The sequence below is a fragment of the Ctenopharyngodon idella genome, chromosome 7 (assembly GCF_019924925.1).
Source record: "Ctenopharyngodon idella isolate HZGC_01 chromosome 7, HZGC01, whole genome shotgun sequence".
Lineage (NCBI taxonomy): Eukaryota > Metazoa > Chordata > Actinopteri > Cypriniformes > Xenocyprididae > Ctenopharyngodon > Ctenopharyngodon idella.
Genome location: NC_067226.1, coordinates 28,087,270 through 28,112,359, shown reverse-complemented (window position 1 = coordinate 28,112,359; position 25,090 = coordinate 28,087,270). Strand labels below are relative to the sequence as shown.

Genomic DNA, 25,090 nt, shown 5'->3' with positions numbered 1-25,090 from the left:
ATTTGCACTTTCATGTAGAATGTAAATCTGCTTTAAGTGATTCAGTTCAGTTATTTGTGAGGATCAGCGGTTCATCGTGATCTTAAAACTGTAAATCATCAACAGCATGAGCTCAAATCAGAGGTTTGCATTATCCACATTACCTGAATAATTCATCAAACTGGATTCTCTTTTTAAAGGTCCCTGAGATCAGCGAAGAGAACAGACGCCAGAAGAGAGAAACACCAGCAGAAGAAATGAATCTGAGTCAAATGCTTATGTACATGCTTGAATGAAAGAGAATTGCACTGTATTATCTGTACACATATTGTGTAAACAATTGAATCTAATATATAGTAAAACATTTTCCAGTGAGCATTTATGTTTAACATGTTACCTGTCTTATCAAATAGAGCCTGTGTTTTTGCCAAGATGATTTTTCTTATATCATATATATTGTTTTTACTTTTATGTTTTTTTTTATGCTGCAATTAATGAAGTGTGAGATTTCTATTTAATAAATAAAAATATAACATTATCTTTGCATGAGTTTTTCATGTTTTAATTTGTTAACCTAAGGTCATAAGGGTTTAAAATGTTAAAAATATTGTTCTTACATTGTTGTTATTCTTACGAACAAAAGTAATGACCGTATTTTGAACAGTTCAGTTCAGGTCACGGGTGTTTTCAGTGTATTTTCTGATTTTCTGATGCTGTGACTAATCTGACCTACAAAGAGAAAATACAGTAATGAATATGAAAACTGGTAGCAATCAAAATTCATTGAAATCTATACGAGAAAACCATGAACCATGAAGGCCTGTTCACATGTTTGAGATTAACTTCTGGTGTCAGTCCAGCGAATCTTGCAGGGGATTCATGAAGGGGCACCAGTGGTGGAATAGGGTGCATAGTAAGGCGGTATATTTCAGCTGCCATTAAACTTCATCAAAGAACATCTAAATTTAAAGGATCCTTTGAAGGCAGTCCTTGCGTCCTTCATTCAGCTCATTTTGAAGGATGCATCAAGTGTATCCTTTGCGTCCTTCAATCACCCACAAACCTTTGCACACATTCCAATTCACCAAAAAAAAAAAAAAAGAAAGAAAAAGAGACAGATGATGGAAAACGAGTCATCACTGAGCTTGGTTGAGTTCATTATATATATTTTCTAACATAAAATCATACATTTTATCTTTTGTTTTAGTGTAATTGAATCATTTAACACTAAACTGCTGGTGTGTGCGAAATTATTTTTATTCAAATTTATTCTTTTGATTAATTAATTTATTTTATTTATTTATTTTATTATCTTTTCCTTTTTATGGATCTTATTAATCTCTTCTTTATTAATTCTAGCCATTGGTGTTATTGACTTCTTTAGTCATTTATTTGAATTTTTCCAACCTTTGGTTTCTCTTCTGTGCTGTAAGATCGAGTGGGTGTATTTTCCATCAGATTTGATTAGGTGATGCATTTTTAATATGTTTATTTCCATCTCTGCAGACATTAGATAATGTAAGATCTGTGATATTCTCTTAGAAGTTTTAAAGGTATCAAAACAACACCTCGTATTTCTGTTTTCATTTATCTTGTAAAAACACATCAGGCTAAAGGCACATCAGGGTAAAAGGTGCATTTATTCTCTTTTAAACCATTAGATGGCACAAAATTTCAGCTCAGCACTTTTCTTAACAACCACTTTTGGTGATGCACATGGAACTTTGGCTGATCCTTGAAATTTGGCCATTTGCGGACAGCAAGTTGATTCTCTGTTAAATTGATCTGATATTTAATGTTTTTTAAAATGTTGATTTATGTAGCAAATGAGAATCGATAAAATTATTGACTGTATTTTGAGATAAAGGTATTTTTAGATTTGTTCAAGCTAATTAAAGCAACAGTTTTTTGTTGTTGTTGTTTTTTAATAGCAGAAGAATAAGTAAAAGAAGACTATGGTATATTTGGGGTAAAAGGTGCCCCTGCTGCTGGGGCTAAAGGCACAATAATTAACATAATAAATAGCTGTCTGACTTTTTCATTTGTTGACAGTTAGATTCAGATGGTAAATATTATATATTAAATTGGGTGTCCACCATATTTATAATGAAACCACCATATTTAAAAATATGATATTAATCATGTCATATAATAAAATATATTTTTTTGTTACTGGCACCCTGCTGTAAAGCTATATTAAATTATTATGGGATCTCATTCAATGCTTTCAGAATCTTTACTTTTTTAAATCATTTTTTCTAATCTTTTATTTTTAAAATTAGCATATTTTAATGACAATATTTAATGAACAAAATAATAATAATTTATCAAAATAAACAGAAAATAGTACAAACTTTGCTTAAATGGTTGCTTTGAACATGTATTACCTTAGACATTATGTGAAACATATTACTTTAGCTAATGTATTTTAGTAAATACTTTGTGCCTTTGGCCCATGCTGGTTTAACCCCGTGTGTGGGGTAAAAGACTCACCTTGCCACCTCATACATTTATAAGGTTTTTAAACAAAAACAAACAAACCAATCACTTTTATGATTTATTTTCACACAAAATATGTTGCTCCATTAATGTTCAATAAAAACATATATATTTTTCTATAAATCATATGGGAGTAGTAAAAAGCACATTTTTATTAAGGTGTGACTTTAGTCCCGTTGTACCCTGTTCATTTTGACTCTTGCCCTCTCATTGTCTATGTGTTTTAGTTATTTTTGCTTGTTATCAAACACATATCACAAAAAAAGCATTTAAAAAAAAAAAATATTGGAATTCTATATAAATACATTCACAAAAAGACAAACATTTTGAAAAAAACACTGCCAGAGAAAAACATCTGAATGACTTCCACTGTGACAATTAGCCCCGACGTCCATTAATTCACAGATTACCAAGCATTAATTTCATTAGTATTAATGCATAAGTATTAATCCTGATTTGTGTTTCCTATTTGTGTATCTCTCTTAAAAATGGTAAGCAACGTTAACCAGGCAGATGAGAAAATGGATAAAAAGACCAAAAAAGAGCAACCCAGGAGAAATAAGCAACCAGGTTAGAGAATATGAAGCTTTCCACAGCCTTGTAACCTTCACTAAAAATCAGCCAATGAAGGGTTTAATGTTTCCTAACTTAAACATTGTGTCAAGTTTTCTATACTGTGTAAAACAAGGAACTCCAACCCTGCCCCTGGAGAGCTACCATCCAGCAGAGTTCAGATCCAACCCTGATCAAACACACCTGAAGCAGATAATCATGGTGTTCAGAGCTACCTGAAAATCACAGGCAGGGTTGGAGCTGAAGTCTGCAGGAAGGTAGACATCCAGGATCAGGGTTGGAGACAGCTGGTGTATAACAATCTTTTAAGTGTCTGATTGTTTAGTACTTCTTGAAGCTTGAAAAAAACGTGTCCAGATTTACATGTTTATGGCCCCAGTAAAATCTGCATTATTATGTCTTCACAGCAGAAGTTGGAGACGGTTCCTCTCCTCATCTGCAGGTAATGGATTCTCAGAAAAAAGAGTTTGAGCTGTTGACTGTGTGTGACCCAGGAGACAAGTAAGAGATAAAGCAGTTCTCCATCTTTTCTACTGTACTCCTAATGCACAAGGCTTCATTTGACTGGTTAAATGCTGTAAAATTCATATTTCTGTATTAAAGCAGGTAAATCGTATGAACAATAGATCAATCTTAGTATTAATATTTCTTCCAACAGTAGTTAAAGGGACGAAACCCTCTCCCAGCTTCAACAGTTCTTCCACACCCAACGGATCTTCCCGTCAAGAGTCTCAGGAGACACATCCTGTACAAAAGCTTATTCTGTCAGGTTTACAAGTATTAAATGCTAATCCATCTTTTCTGCTGTGTATTAAATATTTGAATACTGGATTCTATTTAATAAAACATTTAAAATGTGCATGATGTACGATAAAATGCTTGACTAAAACAGCATCATGTCTTTATAGACACGGCCGCTGCTCTGACTTATGTTCCCGTTGATCCTGAATGGTGGGTAAAAGTACAGAATTTTGTGTGTTGCTGCAGGTTATGAACCCCAAATCTGGACAAGCACAATATGTAATGGTCTGTGTTTCCCTGAGCCTTGCATTTTGTAGGGAGAATGACGGAGGTGAATATATGCTGCACCACTCTGTTCTGGTTTGCTTTTCTTTAAACAAAATACAATCTTTAACGGAAACCTGTGTCATGTGGATCATTTACAATGCACTATAGGTTACAATGTATGATGGTTTTCTTAGCCTTCAAGAAATGATGGCCAGTCTTGGAATCCAGTCCGTTGAATATACGCAGGGTTCAGCACTGCGGTGGGTCAGTACTTTGTTGGACAGCGAGGAGGAGGCACTGCAAGACAGAGTTCATATAGCATGTGCTCCCTAAATTCGGAAGCCTGTGAGAGAAACCAGACAGGTTTGGTTAGTGGACCGCTTTAAATCACAAATTTGCACCTGGCAAAATTCATGTTGATCTTTTCAGCAGTGAACAATTTAAATATGTATTTTTATGTCTTGCAAACATATGTTGATGTGTTCATGAGTTGGATTTAACTTTGCAGCTTTTCAACTGTCCTTCTTTTTCCCCTCTCAGGATGCACATGAGTTCCTTGTGACTTTTCTGTCCTGTCTAAAAGAGGAGAGTGAGACTCTGAAGACGTATTGGCCCACATACACTTGCCCTGTGGGCAGAGATCAAGTGCATAAGCCTGCGACAGGTAATGACATCACACAGCCCCACCTGCACATGCTCATTCAAAAGATGTGTAGCATTTAAGTGTTTATGCTCGTTCTTTTATTTTAGCTGTGGTTTTCAGAAAAGTTTTACGGAGGAATCCAACTACCTTTCGCTGGTCATCCTCCCTCAAGCTTGTCTAACAGACAGCCTGCAGCAGTACTTGAACGTGAGTGTCAGCGCTAAAGTGATTATACAGTGGGTACGGAAAGTATTCAGACCCCCTTAAATTTCACTCTTTGTTATATTGCAGCCATTTGCTAAAATCATTTAAGTTCATTTTTTTTCCTCATTAATGTACACACAGCACCCCATATTGACAGAAAAACACAGAATTGTTGACATTTTTGCTGATTAAAAAAGGAAAACTGAAATATCACATGGTCCTAAGTATTCAGACCCTTTGCTCAGTATTTAGTAGAAGCACCCTTTTGATGTAATACAGCCATGAGTCTTTTTGGGAAAGATGCAACAAGTTTTTCACACCTGGATTTGGGGATCCTCTGCCATTCCTTCTTGCAGATCCTCTTCAGTTCTGTCAGGTTGGATGGTAAACGTTGGTGGACAGCCATTTTTACTTCTCTCCAGAGATGCTCAATTGGGTTTAAGTCAGGGCTCTGGCTGGGCCATTCAAGAACAGTCACGGAGTTGTTGTGAAGCCACTCCTTCGTTATTTTAGCTGTGTGCTTAGGGTCATTGTCTTGTTGGAAGGTAAACCTTTGGCCCAGTCTGAGGTCCTGAGCACTCTGGAGAAGGTTTTCGTCCAGGATATCCCTGTACTTGGCCGCATTCATCTTTCCTTCGATTGCAACCAGTCGTCCTGTCCCTGCAGCTGAAAAACACCCCCACAGCATGATGCTGCCACCACCATGCTTCACTGTTGGGACTGTATTGGACAGGTGATGAGCAGTGCCTGGTTTTCTCCACACATACCGCTTAGAATTCAGGCCAAAAAGTTCTATCTTGGTCTCATCAGACCAGAGAATCTTATTTCTCACCATCTTGGAGTCCTTCCATGCGGGCTTTCATGTGTCTCGCACTGAGGAGAGGCTTCCGTCGGGCCACTCTGCCATAAAGCCCCGACTGGTGGAGGGCTGCAGTGATGGTTGACTTTCTACAACTTTCTCCCATCTCCCGACTGCATCTCTGGAGCTCAGCCACAGTGATCTTTGGGTTCTTCTTTACCTCTCTCACCAAGGCTCTTCTCCCCCGATAGCTCAGTTTGGCCGGACGGCCAGCTCTAGGAAGGGTTCTGGTCGTCTCAAACGTCTTCCATTTAAGGATTATGGAGGCCACTGTGCTCTTAGGAACCTTAAGTGCAGCAGAAATTTTTTTGTAACCTTGGCCAGATCTGTGCCTTGCCACAATTCTGTCTCTGAGCTCTTCAGGCAGTTCCTTTGACCTCATGATTCTCATTTGCTCTGACATGCACTGTGAGCTGTAAGGTCTTATATAGACAGGTGTGTGGCTTTCCTAATCAAGTCCAATCAGTATAATCAAACACAGCTGGACTCAAATGAAGGTGTAGAACCATCTCAAGGATGATCAGAAGAAATGGACAGCACCTGAGTTAAATATATTAGTGTCACAGCAAAGGGTCTGAATACTTAGGACCATGTGATATTTCAGTTTTTCTTTTTTAATAAATCTGCAAAAATGTCAACAATTCTGTGTTTTTCTGTCAATATGGGGTGCTGTGTGTACATTAATGAGGAAAAAAATGAACTTAAATGATTTTAGCAAATGGCTGCAATATAACAAAGAGTGAAGAATTTAAGGGGGTCTGAATACTTTCCGTACCAACTGTATATATATGTGTGTGTATGTGTGTGTGTGTGTGTGTGTGTACCCACTGTATATCATGAACCGGAGCATGTCATTTCCATCACATTCTGATTGTCTGATGAATGCCTTTGAGATTCTTGAGGATTTTCACACGGTCCTTCATTGTAGGTATGGCTGCTGTTAATAAAACATTTATGGAATGGCCATTTAGAGAACAGCCACTGTTCATTATGTAAATGGGTGCGTTTACATGCACAATTTTACAGTGGTCACTGCAAAATGTTTGATTGTGTTTTGATGTCAAGGTGTTTTCATTGTTTAGCATATTATAATTGAACCATGTTTGGTAGTGTTTTGTTGTGCATGTCCGTGTACACTAGGTTTAGATTTGTGCAAGGTGTGTGTTAAGTGTTTTGCTTTGTTTCTCCTTGATCTCTTATCCTGTTTAAGTTCTTCTTTTCCTGTTTTTAATTTGTTGTTGTCACGTACACCTTTTAAGGAGTGCCTTGTTATTTCCAACCCTATCTCACGGCGAATTCGTACAAATTAACCAAGTGGCTAAATCGTACGAGCTGGGTCATACGATTTGTTCACTGCATTTAAAACAACCTCGTCAAGGCGAATTCGTACTAAATCGCACGACTTACTACGTGTTTAAATCGTACTGTATAGTACGATTTCTTGTTCGCGTTGAATAAGCGTGACCCAACTCTCGATTGGAAAGTATCGCGATATTAAACAGCAGTTACACGTGCCACATCTCAGTAAGTAGTCTGTCATATGCTGTCCTTATTTAATGTTCTATAAAGTCCATTATATGTTATTTATTAATCAGATCGGCTCCATAATGCTCGCTGGATTTTATCTGCCATCTCTTACTAAGTTTTGTTCCAAAAAGTTGAACATATATCGCTAGCTAGGGTAAACGCTAGAGTTAGCGTTAGCTAGCTTCGATCAGTTTATTATGTTCATATTGGTGGAATTATAGAAGTAGTGACCACCACTGTACTTCTATTACTATTTTGTAGTTTAGCTCAGTAACTGTAGTTCTACCTTGATATGTGTAGTAAAAGCACAGTTATTGCAGTACTTGCCATGCTGTTAATACCTTTTATTTAATATGCAAAAATTGTAATTCAGCATTTCTTTTTCTATCTTGCAGTTACTTCAGATCCCACACTACTCCTCCCATATAGACTTCCTACAACATATTAACCCAACGTCTTTTCTACAAACTTTCAACCCTCCACCAGTAATGTTGAATGCATTTCATTTCAATTTTTTGTTTTGTTTTCATTTAACTACTTTTTGATTCAAATTAATTTGCTGTATTTTTATCTGTTAATGTATTTCAAAGACCTAGCTTACGATCATCTTAGCATTTTGTTTCAACATGAATTTCCAAAAGAGAAAAAAAAAAGTCCTTTTTTTTTTTTTTTTTTTTCTAGTTGAAAAAAAAGACCAAACAAGCCTGTAGCACTCGTCTCAAACCAGTCTCTTTTGTAGAGAGGGATGAGTTTGGGCTGCTTGTGCCAAAACGAAGAAGTCCAAAACTTACCAAGGCAAACATTTCCAAAGGTACGTTTGTTATATTTTGCACAATGTATTCTTGCAGCTTATACATGTTTCTCCTCTCATAATGAGTAGCATCATAATTTGTCTATTCTGTATGTTTCTATTAATCTTAATCTGTTTTTTAGCTACAACGATTAACAGTCCAGCTATGTCGTCATCTTTGGAGTCTGGGCAAGTAGACATTGATCATGGTGAGTAATGACATCAACACTCAAAATAACTAGTCATGCAGAGTTATTAGTGACTTTTTGTTGTTTCATTGTTCTTAAGTGAAATTCCATCACTGCCTTCTCACACTGTATGGCCAGCAGTTGAAGATATAGGTGTGTATATTTGTATTGTTTAAAGAGTTCTCAGTATAATCACTGCTTTGTAATGATCGGTCTAACCAACTGCCATGAACACTATAATTACTTTAGTTTTTTTCTAATTCAGAAACTCTTCATCAAGAGGTAGAGGATCTGTTGGCTGATACTGGAGACATTCAGTGCTCAAATCCGACTTCCTGAAACACATGGTCAGTTCGCATGGCCCAGACTAAAAAGAAGTGGGCAGCTTTGAGGCCAGAGATGGTGGAATCTTTATTAACAGCTGAGTACACGGAGATCAGACAGTGCCAGCACTGCCAACTGAAGCGATCTGTTATCCGCTGTAAAGACTGTGTTCCTAAACAGCTGTACTGTGCAGACTGCGATATTTTGGCCCATGAAAGGAAACTGCACAACCGAGAGACAGATGTAGAAGGATTCTTTCGGGCCATATCCCCGTCAGCTTTGGTGAAGGTGGATATTGAAGGCCAATTCCATTTTGAGGAAAAAGGCATGTAATTCAGTTGTTTTAGAATTTATAATACCTTCATGTGAATCTATCATGTGAATTTCCATGTAATCATAATAATAACGCAGCTATGGTATTTTTGGTAAAGGTTGAATTTTCTAGCCTTACTTTTTTTCCAGATTGCCTTTTGCCTCTAGAGACACCTGATCAAATTTGCAGCTGTGCCACTGATACCATTGTGGTGTCAGGAGGTAAAAAGGCTATTCTCATTGGAATTGATGGTGTCCAGTGTATAAAAAAAACAACAACATTATTTTATTGATTATTTTGTTTTTATACTATACATTATTTCAATAGGTCGCTACAATGTCAGCTTGCCAACCTTCACATGCTCAACATGCCATATGAGCAGAACGACCAGCATCCCACAACTGATCAAGTCAGGTTACTGGCCTGCCACAGCAAGCTGTGAAACACTGTATAAAATTTATGTGTTTGTGTCATATGACCACATGAAATTGACTGCTCCTGGACTTTCTAGACAGTCCTTCATCAGTTTATTGGAACAGCGGACGGAGTTCTTTGGCCGAGTATTAATTGAATGAACTACTGAATCATTTCCTTTTTTCATCTTTTCATGTTTGGGAGTGAGCCATTTCTTACAAGGTTTATGTTTTTTTGTGTGTGTGTTATTTTACAGGATGGAAAGATCTGCACAGATGCTTTTCAAAGAAGTTTTTTCGAATGGAGATACTGCCAGTTCGAAATTGATCAGCTCTGTGGACTGAAAGTGTTTGACTGTCCAGCCTGTTCTCCATTTATGCTTGCTGTGTCAGTAGATGGTAACAGGAAATTGTATCGCTTCAAAAGAGGGTAGGAGAAATTCTATATCAGTGTGAAAAGCATTAAAATAATATTTAATGCCAATTAGCTATTCATTAAATAAATATGTAATTATATTCAAGGCTGAAGATCATGCTCTGTTCAAGGGTGTCTTTGTCTGTGAGGATGAAGATGTTTCCAAGTTCGTGGACTACATTAATAAGAAGACAAAGCACGTAGGTTGTATTGTTTTGTCATAGTGCTTTCTAAAATTGTGTAACCTGAACAAAAAATAGCAATGGACATATTCATGTAAACACAATAGCAAAATTAAGACCAATGCATTGAGTTGTCATATCTTTCTATCTCGCATGGCTTGCAGTAAAGCAAAAATTCAACGTGTGGTCATTTGAAATGTCTGTCTGTTGGCATTTTTCTCCCCACATATTTCCTTAGACATTTATCCACATACATCATTTAATACAATGTTGTTGGATCATCACATTTCTTTCTCCTCTTGATAGTCCCCTGGAAAAGGTGTCTGTGGATCGAGTCAGTGGACTGCAGCATGGGAGTCCATCCCAAAGAAAATCAACAAGCTGGATGAGGAGGGGATGGAGGTGGCTGTCTGTCGGCATGGTGTGCTGCTGAGAAGTCTGAACATGATGAGGGGGGAAATATTTGCATATCCTTTGTTTCTCCAAAAGGAGCTGACTCCAAGGAATGTTCAGTTCATGTGCACTGATGTAATATGCAAGTACTGGCCATACCTGCAGAGAGTTGTTAATGATTGTCCAGAGCTTTCTCCTCTCCTGCACATGAAGCCATTCCTGTCAGTGATGCATGCAAAGGCCCACTCTTGGAAATGTGAGGTAAACTGTTTTCCAGAACATGAGGGTACCAATTTGTGACTTGTGTATTTATGATCAGTAATTGTGAAATTGTGTGTATATTCTAAAAGATACGGTTGTTTTATTTGTTAAATATTTGATCTCCATGCACAAGATTAAGTGGGGTGGTCGAAACCAAGAAGGAGCAGGCACCACCTTGGGTGAAGAGGTGGAACAAGTAAACAGCTTCTTGTCGAGAACTGCTATATGCAGTAAATGCATGACCAAAGGAGGTAAGTGCATAACTACAAACATATACAATGCAAAGTTACCAAATGGGCCTCAAAAAATCCGTTCATTTTTGAATGGCATTAGTATTAAACTTTTACCTGACACTTGATCATCCCTAGCGGTGTTAATGCAAGTCCAACATCATTTTCATATCAGTCTTCTAAACAAACCAAAATGGAAAAAATAGTATGCAACATTAATGGGAGCTATCGATTATTTATATTATTTTACATTGTTTAGCTAGGACAGACATTATTACTATCCAGGCCATGGCATGGAATCAACGCAAAATTGACAACCTTGCAAACGTGCTGTCCCGAAGATTAATAAAGGTATGTTTCTAAATTGCTTTTCTCTTTTACAGGTGACAGCTGTAGTCTTTTAGTGTTTAATTTTGCTGTAGTATTTGCTGTGGTTCAGTAGACAAGTGGCAACTATAAAGTCAAAACTGTGAATTCCAAGACCAAGTTTATGTATTAATAAAAAAATTTATATCTTGTTTTTCAGTTTGAAAAGGGTCATTAATCATGTATGCATCTGTCATTAGTTTTTATCTTTTAACAAATGCACTTTATGGTATTGTTCATTAGACAAAAGCACAAATTCAGGAGGAGTCCTTAAACCTTGATGCACTAAAGACAGAGTTTGCAGTAACAGATGACACGCTTACAGACTGGACCAGTGAAATCCAGCAGTGGGCTGATACAGGTAGGCATATTTTAGATTACTTTAGCACTGTACTTATTGTTTTAACCCTTTCAGTAACAGAACTTTGACTGTAGTGTTGTCTATGACTTTTCTGTTTCTACTTTTTTTTTTTTTTTTTTTTAAATTAAGCCTCATCCTTATACCTCTGATGTAATCATAATGTACATGCTTATTTCTATTGTAAAAGCATATCTTATCAATATTTAGCAACAAGTAAGGAGAATGCAAGCAGTCAACAGGGACTCCAGCAGACAATTGAGACTCTTTATGTGAGCATCAGGCAGAGGAAGCAAGATCTTTACCGTCAAACAGGTTAGATCATTTTAAACATTAAATAATTTTAAAGCTTTTAAAGGCTATATTCATATATATTCATATTTCCTATTTGTACATGCACCACATGTGATAAACGCTTAAAATACTACGCATATTTCAAAGATCCAAAATAGAACGAGGCATCGGTTATTTTGTCGCGTCGCGTCACTTCCCGTGTGGACAGTCACAGCATCACTGTAAAAAAATAAATTGTAAAAAAATGGTCAATGACTGATTATTGGCTGCCAAACAAAAACCTTAAAATTTGAGTAAAATATTCTAATTTAAAGAAAGTGTAAAAAACTTTAACAGAAATTTTCGTTAATTTTTTTTTTTTTTTTTTTTTTACAGAAAAACATTGTTACTTTACAGGTATTCCATGAATTATTACAATAAAACACCTTCACTGCAAAACATAATCTTAAAAAAAAAATGCCAATCAAAGTCTGAAAAATAAATGTAAAATATCCTAAATTAAATAAAGTGCAAAACACTCTTAGAGGGAAAAAAAACGCTGTTGTTTTACAGGTATATCCTGAATTGTTACTAACAAAACACACACTGTAAAATGTGAATCTCTTGCACTTAATCAGAAAGAGCACACATGAATGAATGAATGTAACTATATGTTATTGCCTCTGAAATAAAGCAACATGCAGCACAAGACCAATGTTTTCTGGCTCATCCTGGACTGAAGCACAGGCTCTACTCTCCAGCACAATGATGACCCACAAAACAGACGATACAGAAACCCTTTAAATCTCAACAGAACATGAAACACTAACAGATCTCTCAAGATCTCAGCATCTTCACTTATTACAATCTAGACTTAATTCTCAATAAGAACTTAAGTATGAAATAAACAGAGGTTTAGATGTAGATGTTTTATTAAATAAAACAATAAAGTTTGAAGTCACCATGGTGGTCAGTGCTTGCTTTAGTTGGGCCCTTGACCCTTTAACATTATTATTTTTCTGGCTGCTTTAACTGTGTGTTTCTGATACATGTTTGTTATAGCAAAAAAAGCAAGAAAAACTCAGATCAGATGATGTTGGTCACTTTTTAAGTGACGGCGTAGTCATCATAAAGTGGTCTGATTCACTGATACCAGAGTCTGGTCTCTGACTAAATTGTTTAATATTAGTTGTAATTTAACATGCCAATACTACTGCAGTGCTGTGATACTATAAACAATTTTATTAAATCATTATGCAGAAAATGTTTTGTCAAGGTCATGCAGACTCACACAGACATCAAGAATTAGCGTATGAATCTCAACAATAGTGACAATAAAATTAAAAAAAAAAATCAGATTAACTCTGAACGTCACAAAACAAGCTACTAAAGTCACAAAAAAGCTTTGTTAATTGTCACCATTGTTGAGATTCATATGTTGATTATTGATGTCTCTGTGCTTAATTCTGGATATTTCCAGTTGATAACTTAGCCTAAGTCGTGAGATTAATAAGACCACACCAAGAAAACCCCATATTAATCAGTGATGCTGTGACTGTCCACACGGGAAGTGACGCGACAATGTTCTACTGTAACCGACGTGAAATATGCGTAGTATTTTAAGCGTTTATCACATGTGGTGCATGTACAAATAGGAAATATGAATATGAAGTGATTCTGTGGTCTCGTTTCAAATGCATTGATCAATATGCTTGCGTCGACTTCACTGTAGCCTACATGTGCGCTGGTTCCTTTCCATGTTCTGACCGGTGTCTGAATCTCAATCAAACACGAGCTCTTATCAGCATTCATTCACGTCACCAAATGTTTAATAATGGAAAATATTAAGCGCTTCCATTTCAGACTCCCTGTTATCAGATCTGTTGAAGATGTTGCTGTTCATGTTTGCCAGCCCAGGACATTTCCAGACCAGATGATGTTCTGTGGCCATGTCCAGAATAAAGAGTAGCCTATCCTTGTCACACAGTACAGTTAGGGTGATATTATATGACTTAACCCGTGATATAAGATTTTGGCCATATACCTATCCAAGTCATTCATTCCATTATCAACAGGCTACACTTGTATTTCGGGCACACCACAAGGTGTCACTGTGGCCTCAACGCTTCGCCCTCGCCTACTCTGAGCTCGATTGCTATGTCTGAGGTAAACCACGCCCTCCTCATTACCCTACAGACAAAGAAATGTAAAAATACATAAATGTGGAAATTAACAAATATGGAAATAAATACATGAATAAATAAATAAATCTGGAAATAAATAAAAATCGAAATGAATAAATGTATAAATAAATCAAAAATAAATAAATTAGCAAAAAAATAAATGCATAAATAAGGAAATGTATAATTTTTTTTTTATTTGATTATTTGCTTTTCTATGTATATTTATTTATACATTTATTTATTTTTGCTTTTTTACATTTCTTTGTATAATTATTTATGTATTTATTTATTTTTAATATTGGCAGACTCTGGCATTAGGGGGCAGTGCTGTATTCCATAAAGAAATGCCTTCAGCAGCATTTATCTCACAGGTGTAATGATGGGTCGACAGAATGTGGATCCATTTGCAGCTATTTTATTAAAAGGACTTACAGAGCAGACAGGGCGAAGGCAGAGGCATAAACAGGGACAGGCAAAGGTCGAGGCAGGCGGCAGACAAACAGAATCAGGGTACAGGCAAGGATCAGGGCAGGCAGCAAAACAATCACAGTCCAGGAAACAGGCAAAGATCAGGGCAGGCAGCAAAGGGTCACAGAGAATAAACAGTCCAATCGATAACAGGTAGCAGTCCACAGAAAAACGCTCAGAAATGATCACCAAGGCAAATCGGCGGTCCGGAGGAAGGGCCGAGGGAGCCACATTCGTGACAACAGGAACACTGTCTCTACAACGGTATCTTTAAATAACACATTATCCGAGATCGCGAAGAACTAAAATGAGTGAGATTTAGGGAGTGCTCTTTACGTACGCGGGATTTGGCAGAAAGCGCGCAATCAAATTAACAGTGGTTTGTGAACGTAAACGCTTTATTAACAAATTATTTATCAACAGTGTTTATGTTGGGATATGTAGGTTGTGCAGTGGCAAGTAAATTAAAACTATTTCAAGGAAATCTATTTGAATGTGTTTTTAAATGGGAATCGCATCTCCTTACCCTGGAGTTGGTTCACCCTCCGCCTATCATCAGAAAACGCATTATTACACAAAACGGAACTTGAAACATAATTAGGCTATATTTATAAATGACTATCACTTGAGACTGTCACCTTCAACTATTTTAATGGTGAGCAGCCTACACTCTAAGTCTTTGTTGCACATCAATATGCTACAAATGCAGGACTTTTTTTGTGTGTGTGGTGTAAATATAACTTATTCTGAAGCAATATCTCATTTAAATCTGCATTTTTGTAATATTTACACCGATGGCTTTTTTTTTTTTTTTTTTTTTTTTTTAAACCTTTATAAAGGGTATTTTCCCAAAACCTTATTAAATGTATGCTGTATCTTTCCTTTTATTTTATTTTTTTTACTTGATCAATAAATTCAATTTGAATAATTAGACACAGAGCTATTATTAATCAGATCAATGACACTTATAAATGACAGCTGCTTTGAATAAGAGATTGTTTTAAATATTTTTTGAAAATACAATTAAGAAACATTGGGGAGAAAATGACATGAAACTAAAACGCCAGTAGGTGGCGGCATTTGACCGCCTTAATGATTGAGTCATTGAGTCATTCATTCAAACGATTCGTTCAAACGGCCGATTGATTCAAGAATGAGGCAGTTGTATATGTATGGGTCATTGAACCGTTTTGATTCAACCGATTCGTTCAAAACGCTGAATCATTCAGTAAAGAAAGACGGCTGAGTGTTGCTGTGCGGTGCGTGCGCAATGGTTCTGTTGTTATCTTTGTTTGGAACTGTTTCGCTGCTGAAATAGAGCAAAAATAGTCATTATTGCGTCTTATATAATAAGTATTAACTACATGTTTATTTGACTGTCGTGAAATCAATGTCGCATTTTAAATCGTGATGATAACGTAATCGAGAGGACATTGGTCGTGTGATGTTGCTTAACTGTATCATATGTTATAAATATAAAAACTCCACATTTTGAATTTTTACCACATGTTAACTGAGTTTCTTTGTGTGTGCTGTTCTCATTTGTTTCCATTTCTGCTCGAGATGAGCTGCACGAGCCTCAACAGTGCAAGGCCTATCCACTATCGATCCCCATTTACACCAAATGTAATAAAATCAGAGTCATTCTCTAGTTTTTGGTGTAGTTTGGTCAAATTAGGATGGACTATCTTGTGTTTTGGTGTTAATATAGTCTATTTCATTAATAATAAATACGGGATATTGTTTTGGTGAGTCTGTTTCTCGGATCATAAAAATATGTGCCCCCCTAAGAAAGCGAAATCCCCCCCACACTCCGTTTGTTCTGGCGAAGGCCCTTGGCACTCCATACAATGGAAGGGTCCCAAAAGAAGTGGTACGGTACGGAATTAGGGTACCATTCACAACTTCTGACAATGGAAACGGAAAAAATTGCGTACCGTACTGAACCGAACCGAACCGTTCAGTGGAAACAAGCCATTTGACAGTGGCTTTAATAAAAGGAAGATCTCTGAGGGACTTGTGGAGTGTTTCATTCAGAAGTAATTGTTTTGGGCTGCTTGAAGCACACGCCTCACCTGTCTGTGTAACTTCCTGAGACAGCTTACAGAGGCGTTTTATAACTCAGTTAAAAACGACACTTTCCACCAAGGCCATAAGATGTTGCCTCTTTTAGCGCTGTATTATGTCGTTTTACCTTTGTATATATTAACCTTTGTATAGCCTAGAGAGAGAGAGAGAGGTTTAATAACCATAGAAATGAAAATAAAAGCGTCAGCAGCCCTATAAATAATGTCGTCATTGCGAGTTCAGATGTTTCTCTCTGGTGGTTTAGCAGTAGTACCTTGTAGCGGAAGTCAAAGCATTTTGCGGGTTGTTTCTAAAAGCAGCTGTTCTTATATAGTGGGTTTAACTTTTCAGAGGCCACTGTGGTAAAAAATGAAAAATTCTTACAGCAAAACACATCACGTACATTTTCACGTGTTGCAGGGGCTTCGTTTATCTCATCATTGAAGATGTATATTGTCATTTGTGCATTGTTATTTTTAGCTGCTTTACTAAGGAAATGACAGAGAGCATCTTTAGTTTAAGAGTTGAACTCAGTTGTGGTTTGACTTCTGTTTCTGCTTAACCATAGTAGAGGAAACATTTATGCTTTTTCTGCATTTTTAGTTTCATAAACCTCAAAATACTATCACAAAAGCAAAGATTCACAGAATGTGTAATTTTCATTGACTTGAGCTTATTTAAGTTACTGTATAACTGAGCAGAGTAAATACTTTTAAGTTGTAAAGAATGTCTGCAAAGTATGTTTGCAAAACAGAACATTGAAGGTTTATATATTTTGAATTTCTTCTTTAAAAAAATAACACAATACAAATGTTTTTTTTTTTTTTTTTTTGGTGAATTAAAAAAAAATTGGGGGGTGGGCCATGCAGTATTGATTTGGAGAGGAGGGGGGCCTTGGCTTAAAAAAGGTTGGGAACCACTGGTCTATCCAGTATGAATCAAAATCACGTTATCGACATCGAACAAAATAACGCAGTGTGAGAACAGTCACCGTTAGAACTTCTCTAAAATATGATTTTCAAGATGAACAGAGCTGTAACTACTTGAACACACTACATTAGTAGCTAAATATCTTAGAATGAATCTCTTTTCTTTCTCCCTGCATTTCTGAGTAGAGTTTTGTCTCCTCCTCCCTCATCACTTCTTTCAAACACAGGAAGCGTCTGTTTTCGCAGCAGAAAACAGTCGATAATGTGACAGTATGGGGTCCAGTGCATTGCTTCTCATCTGTGAGTATTTGATCATATTCTATAATATCTTATGTTTAGTTTTTTAATACATTGTTTCACCCTTTTTTAATACATTGTTTCAGTTATCTGTGTGATAATGCATGTGAAAATGTTAGCCCTGTACGCACACATTTTTTGCTTGTTTTTGTTGTAATACTCTTTCTTCCTATTTCAAGTAGTTATTAGATGTATTTGTGTTAATATGAGTTAGTGTTGTGTGTTTCTGTATCTTTAAATGAACTCTTCATCAGAGGCTCAGAGAGCTTGAGAACAGCGATTGAACGCTAGAGTTATAACTTTAATACAACTTTGTTTTCCTGTTCTTTATTTCGAACTTTTGCCTAAAAACAAAGAAATTAACTTTCATTTCAATATCCTTTTAGAAAAGGTGACCCCGAAATTAAAAAAAAAAAAAAAATAAAAAAAAAAATATGTTTTTGGCATTTGGAACTTTATTTAATATGCATATTGCACATATTATGACAAGAAAGAGCTCACAAATGTCCTAATACTTGTACAGTGTACTGAACATCACTGCTTATTGCTCAGAATAAATCGAAGATGTAGTTAGTCTGTGTTTCTGCAGACAGCATTTCCTCCATCACTTTGATCGCACCATTGGCCGTTTACTTTTATGATATCAAATTTCATTCAGGACATCATATTTCCCCTCCTGACACATTCATCATTAATCTTCAGCACCTTAAAAAGCTTTGTTTGTATCACTTGATCCGAAACATTTAATTTATTCTTCCATAATTTTAATTTATTCTTCCTTTCTTCCTTTGATTTCTGCTCCAAGAAACTGGAACTGTCCAATAATTTGCATTTGGAGTGGCATTCTGCACTTTTCTTCTAATGAAGATTCTTCTAAAGCCACACTTCCTCTTCTTTAATGTGATTGCTGAAATATCACTTGGTCCAGATAGCCTTGTTCTTCTGTAAGGTAGTATCACTTATCTTGTGCGACATTATATATTGCTACCGAAGCAAATATCAAAAAGTATCCTCTCTCTCTCTCTCTCTCTCTCTCTCTCTCTGATTCAAATAGCTTTATTGGCATGGTAAAAGAAATCTTTACATTGCCAAAGCATTAATAACACTGTACAATAAAAATAAATAAATATATGTAATAATGATGAAGAAAAGAAAATAAGAGAAAAAAAAAAAAAAAAAAAAAAATCTAGCAATAAAATAGAAATAAAAAAATTGCAATAAAAATGTTCAATCTTATAATATTTATAGAAGTGTCTCTGGGCATATAGTGAGTGTGTTGGTAGTTCTGTCCCGCTGGAGGCTCTTTCGTCGTGACAGGACCTCACATACCTGGCAGCCAGGTTTGAGCTTGCTGGGCTTTCTCCTAGCAGGTATGGGAGTTTGTCCATATTTGGTTTCTGTTGGAAGTCTTTGTGGTGAGTTGTGAAATGGGGATAGAAAGTGTCCCTAATTTGTGCATATTTAGGGCAGGATGTCAGAAAGTGTAGTTCTGTTTCCACTTCATTCTCTGTGCAGTGGGGACACAGCCGGTCTTCCTTTGGTAGCCAGGTCTGTCTGTGTCTGCCTGTCTCTATGGTGAGATTGTGTTCACTGAGTCTGTACATGTTCAGGACTTTTCTCAGTTTAGCGTCGCTCACTGTACTCAGGTATCTTGCCAATTCATATTCTCTATTTAGGGCCAAATAGCATTCCAATTTACTTTGTAGGGCTGTTGCGTCTGTCCAATGTTTTAGGTATTTTTCTTTTTGTGTTTTGATTATTTGGTTTGGTCTGGCTAAGTTTTTATTTTCAGTCAGATATGCTTTGGTTTGTGTAGTCAGCTCTAAAACCAACTGGCCGAGGGCGTTTCTTCCTGGTGTCAGCTCTTGGTAGTTCAGGGCTTTGTGATGGAGGGTCTGTTTATCACTATTTTTTAGGTGGGTATGGAATTTAATGGCCCTTTTTTGAATTGTGATTATAAGTGGGTAAAATCCTAATTCTGCTCTGCAGGCGTTATTTGGGGTTTTGCGCTGTACTCGTAGCAAAACTTTGCATAGTTCGGTCTGCAGAGTCTCTATTGGGTGTTTGTCCCATTTAGTGAACTCTTGGTTTGTGAGTGGGCCCCAGACTTCACACCCGTAGAGCGTGATGGGTTCTATTACTGATTTGATTATTTTTATCCAGATTCTGACTGGGATGTCAATTTTGATATTTCTCTTAATAGCGTAAAAAGCTCTCTGTGCCTTGTCTCTCAGGTCGTTCACAGCTTTGTTAAAATTCCCTGTGTTGCTAATATTTATGCCAAGGTAAGTGTAGTTCTGCGTGTGCTCAAGGAGCATGTTGTCTAATTTAAAACTATGATGTTGGTCTTGTCGGCTGGGTCTTTTTCGGAAAATCATTATTTTTGTCTTTTTGGGGTTAACTGACAGGGCCCATGACTGACAGAAGCTGTGCAGGAGGTGTAGATGCTGCTGTAGACCCTCTTTAGTGGGAGACAGCAGCACCAGATCATCAGCAAACAGGAGGCATTTGACTTCAGTATCTAGTAGAGTAAGACCAGGTGCTGCAGACCGATCCAGAGCCCTCGCTAACTCGTTTATGTATATATTGAACAGTGCAGGACTTAAGCTACAGCCCTGTCTCACTCCACGACACTGAGGGAGGAATTCTGTGTGTTTGTTACCAATTTTAACAGCAAATTTGTTGTTTGTGTACATTGATTTGATGATGTCAGATGTTTTTCCTCCGATGCCACACTGGATTAACTGAAGAAAAAGACCTTCATGCCAAATGGAGTCAAAAGCTTTTTTGAAGTCAACAAAGCATGAGAAAATTGTGCTTTTGTTTTGGTTGATTTGCTTATCGATTAAGGTATGGAGAGTGTATATATGGTCTGATGTGCGATATTTTGGTTGGAAGCCAATTTGACACTTGCTCAGGACATTTCTGTCTCTGAGAAAATGGGTTAGTCTGCTGTTTAGGATGTTGCAGAAAAGTTTACCTAGGTTGCTGTTTACACACATGCCACGGTAGTTATTAGGGTCAAATCTGTCTCTGTTTTTATGGATTGGGATAATTAGGCCTTTGTTCCAAATGTTGGGGAATATACCTGAACTAAGGATGATATTGAAGAGCTTAAGGATGGCTAATTTGAATTTGTGGTCTGTATATTTTATCATTTCATTTAGGTTGCCATCAACACCACAGGCTTTTTGGGTTTTCAGGGTTTGCATTTTGTCTAATAGTTCAGCTAGTGTAATTGGAGAGTCTAAGGGGTTCTGGTAGTCTTTGGTGGTTGACTCTAAAACCCTTAGTTTTTCGTACATTGCATTTTGTTCCTGATTGTTGTCTATATTACTAAAAAGGTTGGAGGAGTGGTTTATCTAAACATCTCCATTCTGGATGGCTAGTTCTTGATGGTAAGATTTGTTTAGTGTGTTCCAATGTTTCCAAAAGTGGTTGGATTCTAAGGATTCTTCAGTTTCTCTGAGTTGACTTTTTGTGTTTTTGTTCTTTTTTCTTTCTTAAGTATTCCTATATTGTTTAAGTTTTTCATGATAGAGATGACAGATGTTCTCATTGTCAGCATCTCTATGTTTCTGGTTTGATAGGATTCTTACTACTTTCCTAAGTATTTTGCAGTCATTGTCAAACCATTTCTCAGTGGCATGTGGTCTTTTTGCTTTTCTTTTTGTGGTTTTTAAGTTTGATAATGTTGCTGAGACCTCAAATATTCTGTTCAGCTTGTCTACTGCTAGGTTTGTACCTTCACTGTTATGCAGGAAAGGAGTGGCAAGGAATTGATCTAATAGGACTTGAATTTTTGGTTGACTAATTGTACTTGGATATGTATCTTTACAGTTTTGTTTCCATTTTGTTTCCAGTTTTGTTTTCTGTACTGCTACCAAATGGTGAGCTGTAGGTATATCTACCGTAGGAATCTCCTCTTAGTCTGCCATTGACTATGTACATACCTAGTGTGCGACACAGATGAAGAAGATGTGTTCCGCTTTTGTTTGTTGTTTTATCATAGTTGTGTCTTCGTGTGTGTATAGGTGGGGGGAGGACGTCACCTCCAGGCAGGTGTTTGTCCTCCTGAGAGTTAAGTGTGTCCAGTTCTTCACCTGTTTTGGCATTTAGGTCTCCACAGACCAGTACGCTTCCCTGTGACTGGTAGTAATTAATGTCTACTTCAAGAATGGAGAAACTATCTTCATTAAAATACAGAGACTCTGCTGGAAGGATTTAAGCAAGATGTTTTTCTCTGTTGCGGTGACTGTCCTATTAATTTCTAACCATGTATAGAATTGTCCTTTTTTTAGCTACTTTGATGGCATGGGCAAGATTTGATCTGTACCAAATAAGCATGCCTCCTGAGTCTCTTCCTTGTGTCACTCCAGGCAGTTTAATGGATGGGATGATGAATTCTCTGTAGTCTTTGGGGCAGCCGGTGGGTCCATCTCTGCTCCATGTCTCCTGCAGGATGATGATGTCTGAATTTTTTATTTCTAAGTTGAAATCTGTGTTTCTGCTTTTGAGGCCAAAGGTAGATGATCTCAGGCCTTGAATATTCCAACATGATATTATAAATGCGTTGCTGTCCATAGGGTCTTAGTTTTGTTGATAAGTTTTGACCTATGACAGTAGGTGTGAGCAGATGAGGTTGAGCATCTGACAGATGTCTCTTAGCTCTGTTGTTGTGGCTTACACTGGTCCTGTTGTTGGTTTTCTGCTCACTATCTGAGCATAGCTGTGGCTGCCAGGGGCCTGCTGTGTATGAAGGGGGTAGGGGGTAGGTAGGAGAGGCTTTGGTCTGGCCTGATTCACTGAATGTGAGGATGTGAGGGCTGGGAGAAGATGCTCAGGTGCTGGCTGGTATGGTCTCAGCATGTGAGAGTGCTGTTGTCGTGACGGAAGTCTTCTGGATGTTCTCTCTGGGGGTACACTGTGCTTTCTTACAGGTCTGGGTGGAGGTTGTTGGACTCTGTTGCTCCTGTGGGTGCTGTTACGGTTCCGATTCAGGGCCACATCTTTTAGGGTCTTGGCGAAGACAGGAACAGCTGTTTTGTACAGATGGACATGGTCGTAGAGGCGTGTGGTGTGCCAGGTGCACATTGGGTTTAAGTGCACAGGCACGGGAGAGGTTGGCGTTTACCCACTGGATAGTGTCAGGGTGGAAGTGTTTTCGGGTCAGCAGTGTGGAGATGGTAATTTTAGCATGTGGGAAGGTGGTTGAGGCCTTTTCAATCACTGTTTGTAGTGATGTAGCCACCCTCTCCTGTTGGGCTCTCAGGTCGTTTGTGCCGGTGTGGATTATTACATGGTTTGGGGATCCCAGTTTGTCCACACTTAGCGATTTGAGTGCACTCTGAGTGTTCGGACACCAGAGTTTGGCCACTCTGTGTTTGGGAAAGAGCTTCTTTTCATCAATAAATTTCTCATTTGAATCAATTAAGAGCAACCTCTGGTTTTAGCGTTACTTCTCTTTGTGTGGAGAGGTTGTCTGAGTGTGATGTGAGGGAAGTGTCTGATGGGAGAGGAGGATTCTGGCTGTGCTGAATCTCTGTTGTTTGGGAGCTGTGATCAGGGTGAGGGGTGTCCTGCTCCACCGGTTCCTCTGATGAGCTGAACTCGCTGTGCTGTGCTCCTCTGTCCTGCTTCAGTTCTCTTATTTCCATCTTCATTGCTGTTAGTTGTGCCCTGTGTATCTCAGTCTGTTGTAAGAACAGTGTTTCCAGTGTCTCCAGCTGGGCCCTTAGCCCCTCTCTCTCCTGCTGGAGTTCCTTCACTTCAGTCTGCAGTGTAGACAGCTCTCTCCTGAGGCTGTCCTTTTCTCTGTGCTTGGCTGTGGGGCTGTTGCTGGTCTGGTCTGTTGTCTGAACTTTTTGCAAGGAAAAGATCATCTCCTTGAGCTGTACCATTTCTCCCTCTAGCTCTGTGAACCTCTCCCTCATGTCAGTGCAATAGCAGTGTGAATGGGGGTCTTTGGTCTGGTTTATGCTCGAAGGGTCTCTCTGTTCTGTCTGATCCTCATCTGTGTGGATGGTGTGGGAGACTGACTCCTAAGGAGTGATTAGTTGGTCGCTGGTAATGGTCTCTTTCTGTGCTCTGTCTTTGATGCAGAGGAAGTCTTGTTCGAAGAGCCCATTGATGCTCTTTATCACCACTATACCCGTTTTGTAGATATTAACGTTGGCAGTAGTTGTGTCTTCCTCGTTTCTTATTGTTAGCTGGAAACCCCCACAGATGCCTTTTCTTCCAGCAGAGGGGTAATGTGTAATGATGGCCTTGTGCCATGCATAGGGCTTGTTGGTATAGAATATCAGGTTACTTATGCTGCCATCTTTATGTAGGTCTGCAAAAAGTGTTTCTGGGTTGTCAGTCAGTGTTTTGTTTTTGTAGACTTTACGTGCTGTTTCATTTGTGACATCTTTGGGATAGTGCAGTGCGATGACCTCCACATATGGGTGTTGTTTAGGCCTAACGCTCTGGAGGCTTCAGAACTCTTCTGAGGGCAGAAGGGGCGGGGCCAAGATGATGTACTGGCCATAGTTGATTTAGAATGTAAACGGAATCAACTGAAATAACTGCCAGTTTTTTGTTTTTCTCTCAGTGAAGATAATAATAATAAAAAATAATAAATAAGCCAAAATATGACTTTTCACTGATTTTGTGAAGATGGAGAGAAAAAAAAGAAAAAAAAAGAAATTCCTTTCTGCAAAATTCCTGTTGTGTCCAAAATGTTTTTCTGTGCTGTTCTTTCAAGCAAATATCCAATGAGAGATAAATAGCACTGTCTTTTCAAATGTCTTTACCTCTCTTTTCCTGTAAGTTTTCTTCTTAGTAGTTGTTGTTGTTGTTGTTGTTGCTTGATGTTATCCTTTCAAACATGAATATCCTCTTCTGCAGAGGGTTGTCCTGTGATTATCTCCTCTTGAATTTTCCTCAGATTCAGGTGACAGTGTTTAAAAAAAAAAAAAAAAAAAAACTGTCCTAATTCAACAAAAGCTTTGTCTAGATGTTGTCTAGATAATGTTTTATGTTGAATCTTCTATTTTCTCTAGGTTATTAGCAAAATTTTCTCATTTTTCTCGCAATTTATCTGGAGCTCAACTCAAGTGTGACCATCTCTCATGGAACTCAATGACTCTCTCTCTCTCTCTCTCTCTCTCATACATATATATTATATATATATATATATAATGTATATGTGTGTGTGTGTATTCCAAGAAAAAGAAAAAAGTTCTAGAAAGTCCAATTTTTTTTTTTTTTTTTTTTTATCTGGGGTGTCCCTTTTTTAACTTAGAGAAATTAGGGCCTTATTATCATCATTATTATCATTATTATTATTATTATTATTATTATTATT

General features: G+C 37.5%; 2 protein-coding genes across 4 annotated transcripts in view; both read left to right on the top strand.

Annotated features, from left to right (window-relative positions):
- LOC127515292 (Fc receptor-like protein 5) overlaps positions 1 to 25,090 on the top strand; it is a 487,356-nt gene that overhangs the window by 80,989 nt on the left and 381,277 nt on the right. The gene's annotated exons all lie outside the window — the stretch shown is intronic.
- LOC127515291 (titin-like) overlaps positions 1 to 25,090 on the top strand; it is a 438,556-nt gene that overhangs the window by 334,317 nt on the left and 79,149 nt on the right. For 2 of the 3 annotated variants that reach the window (XM_051898788.1, XM_051898787.1), the window contains exon 28: positions 180 to 523. The exons of the other annotated variant lie outside the window; for it this stretch is intronic. In XM_051898788.1, the coding sequence (XP_051754748.1) occupies positions 180 to 187 (8 nt within the window). In that variant the 3' untranslated portion in view covers positions 188 to 523. Of the gene's footprint in view, positions 1 to 179; positions 524 to 25,090 lie in introns of those variants that run through there. 3 annotated transcript variants of the gene reach the window in all.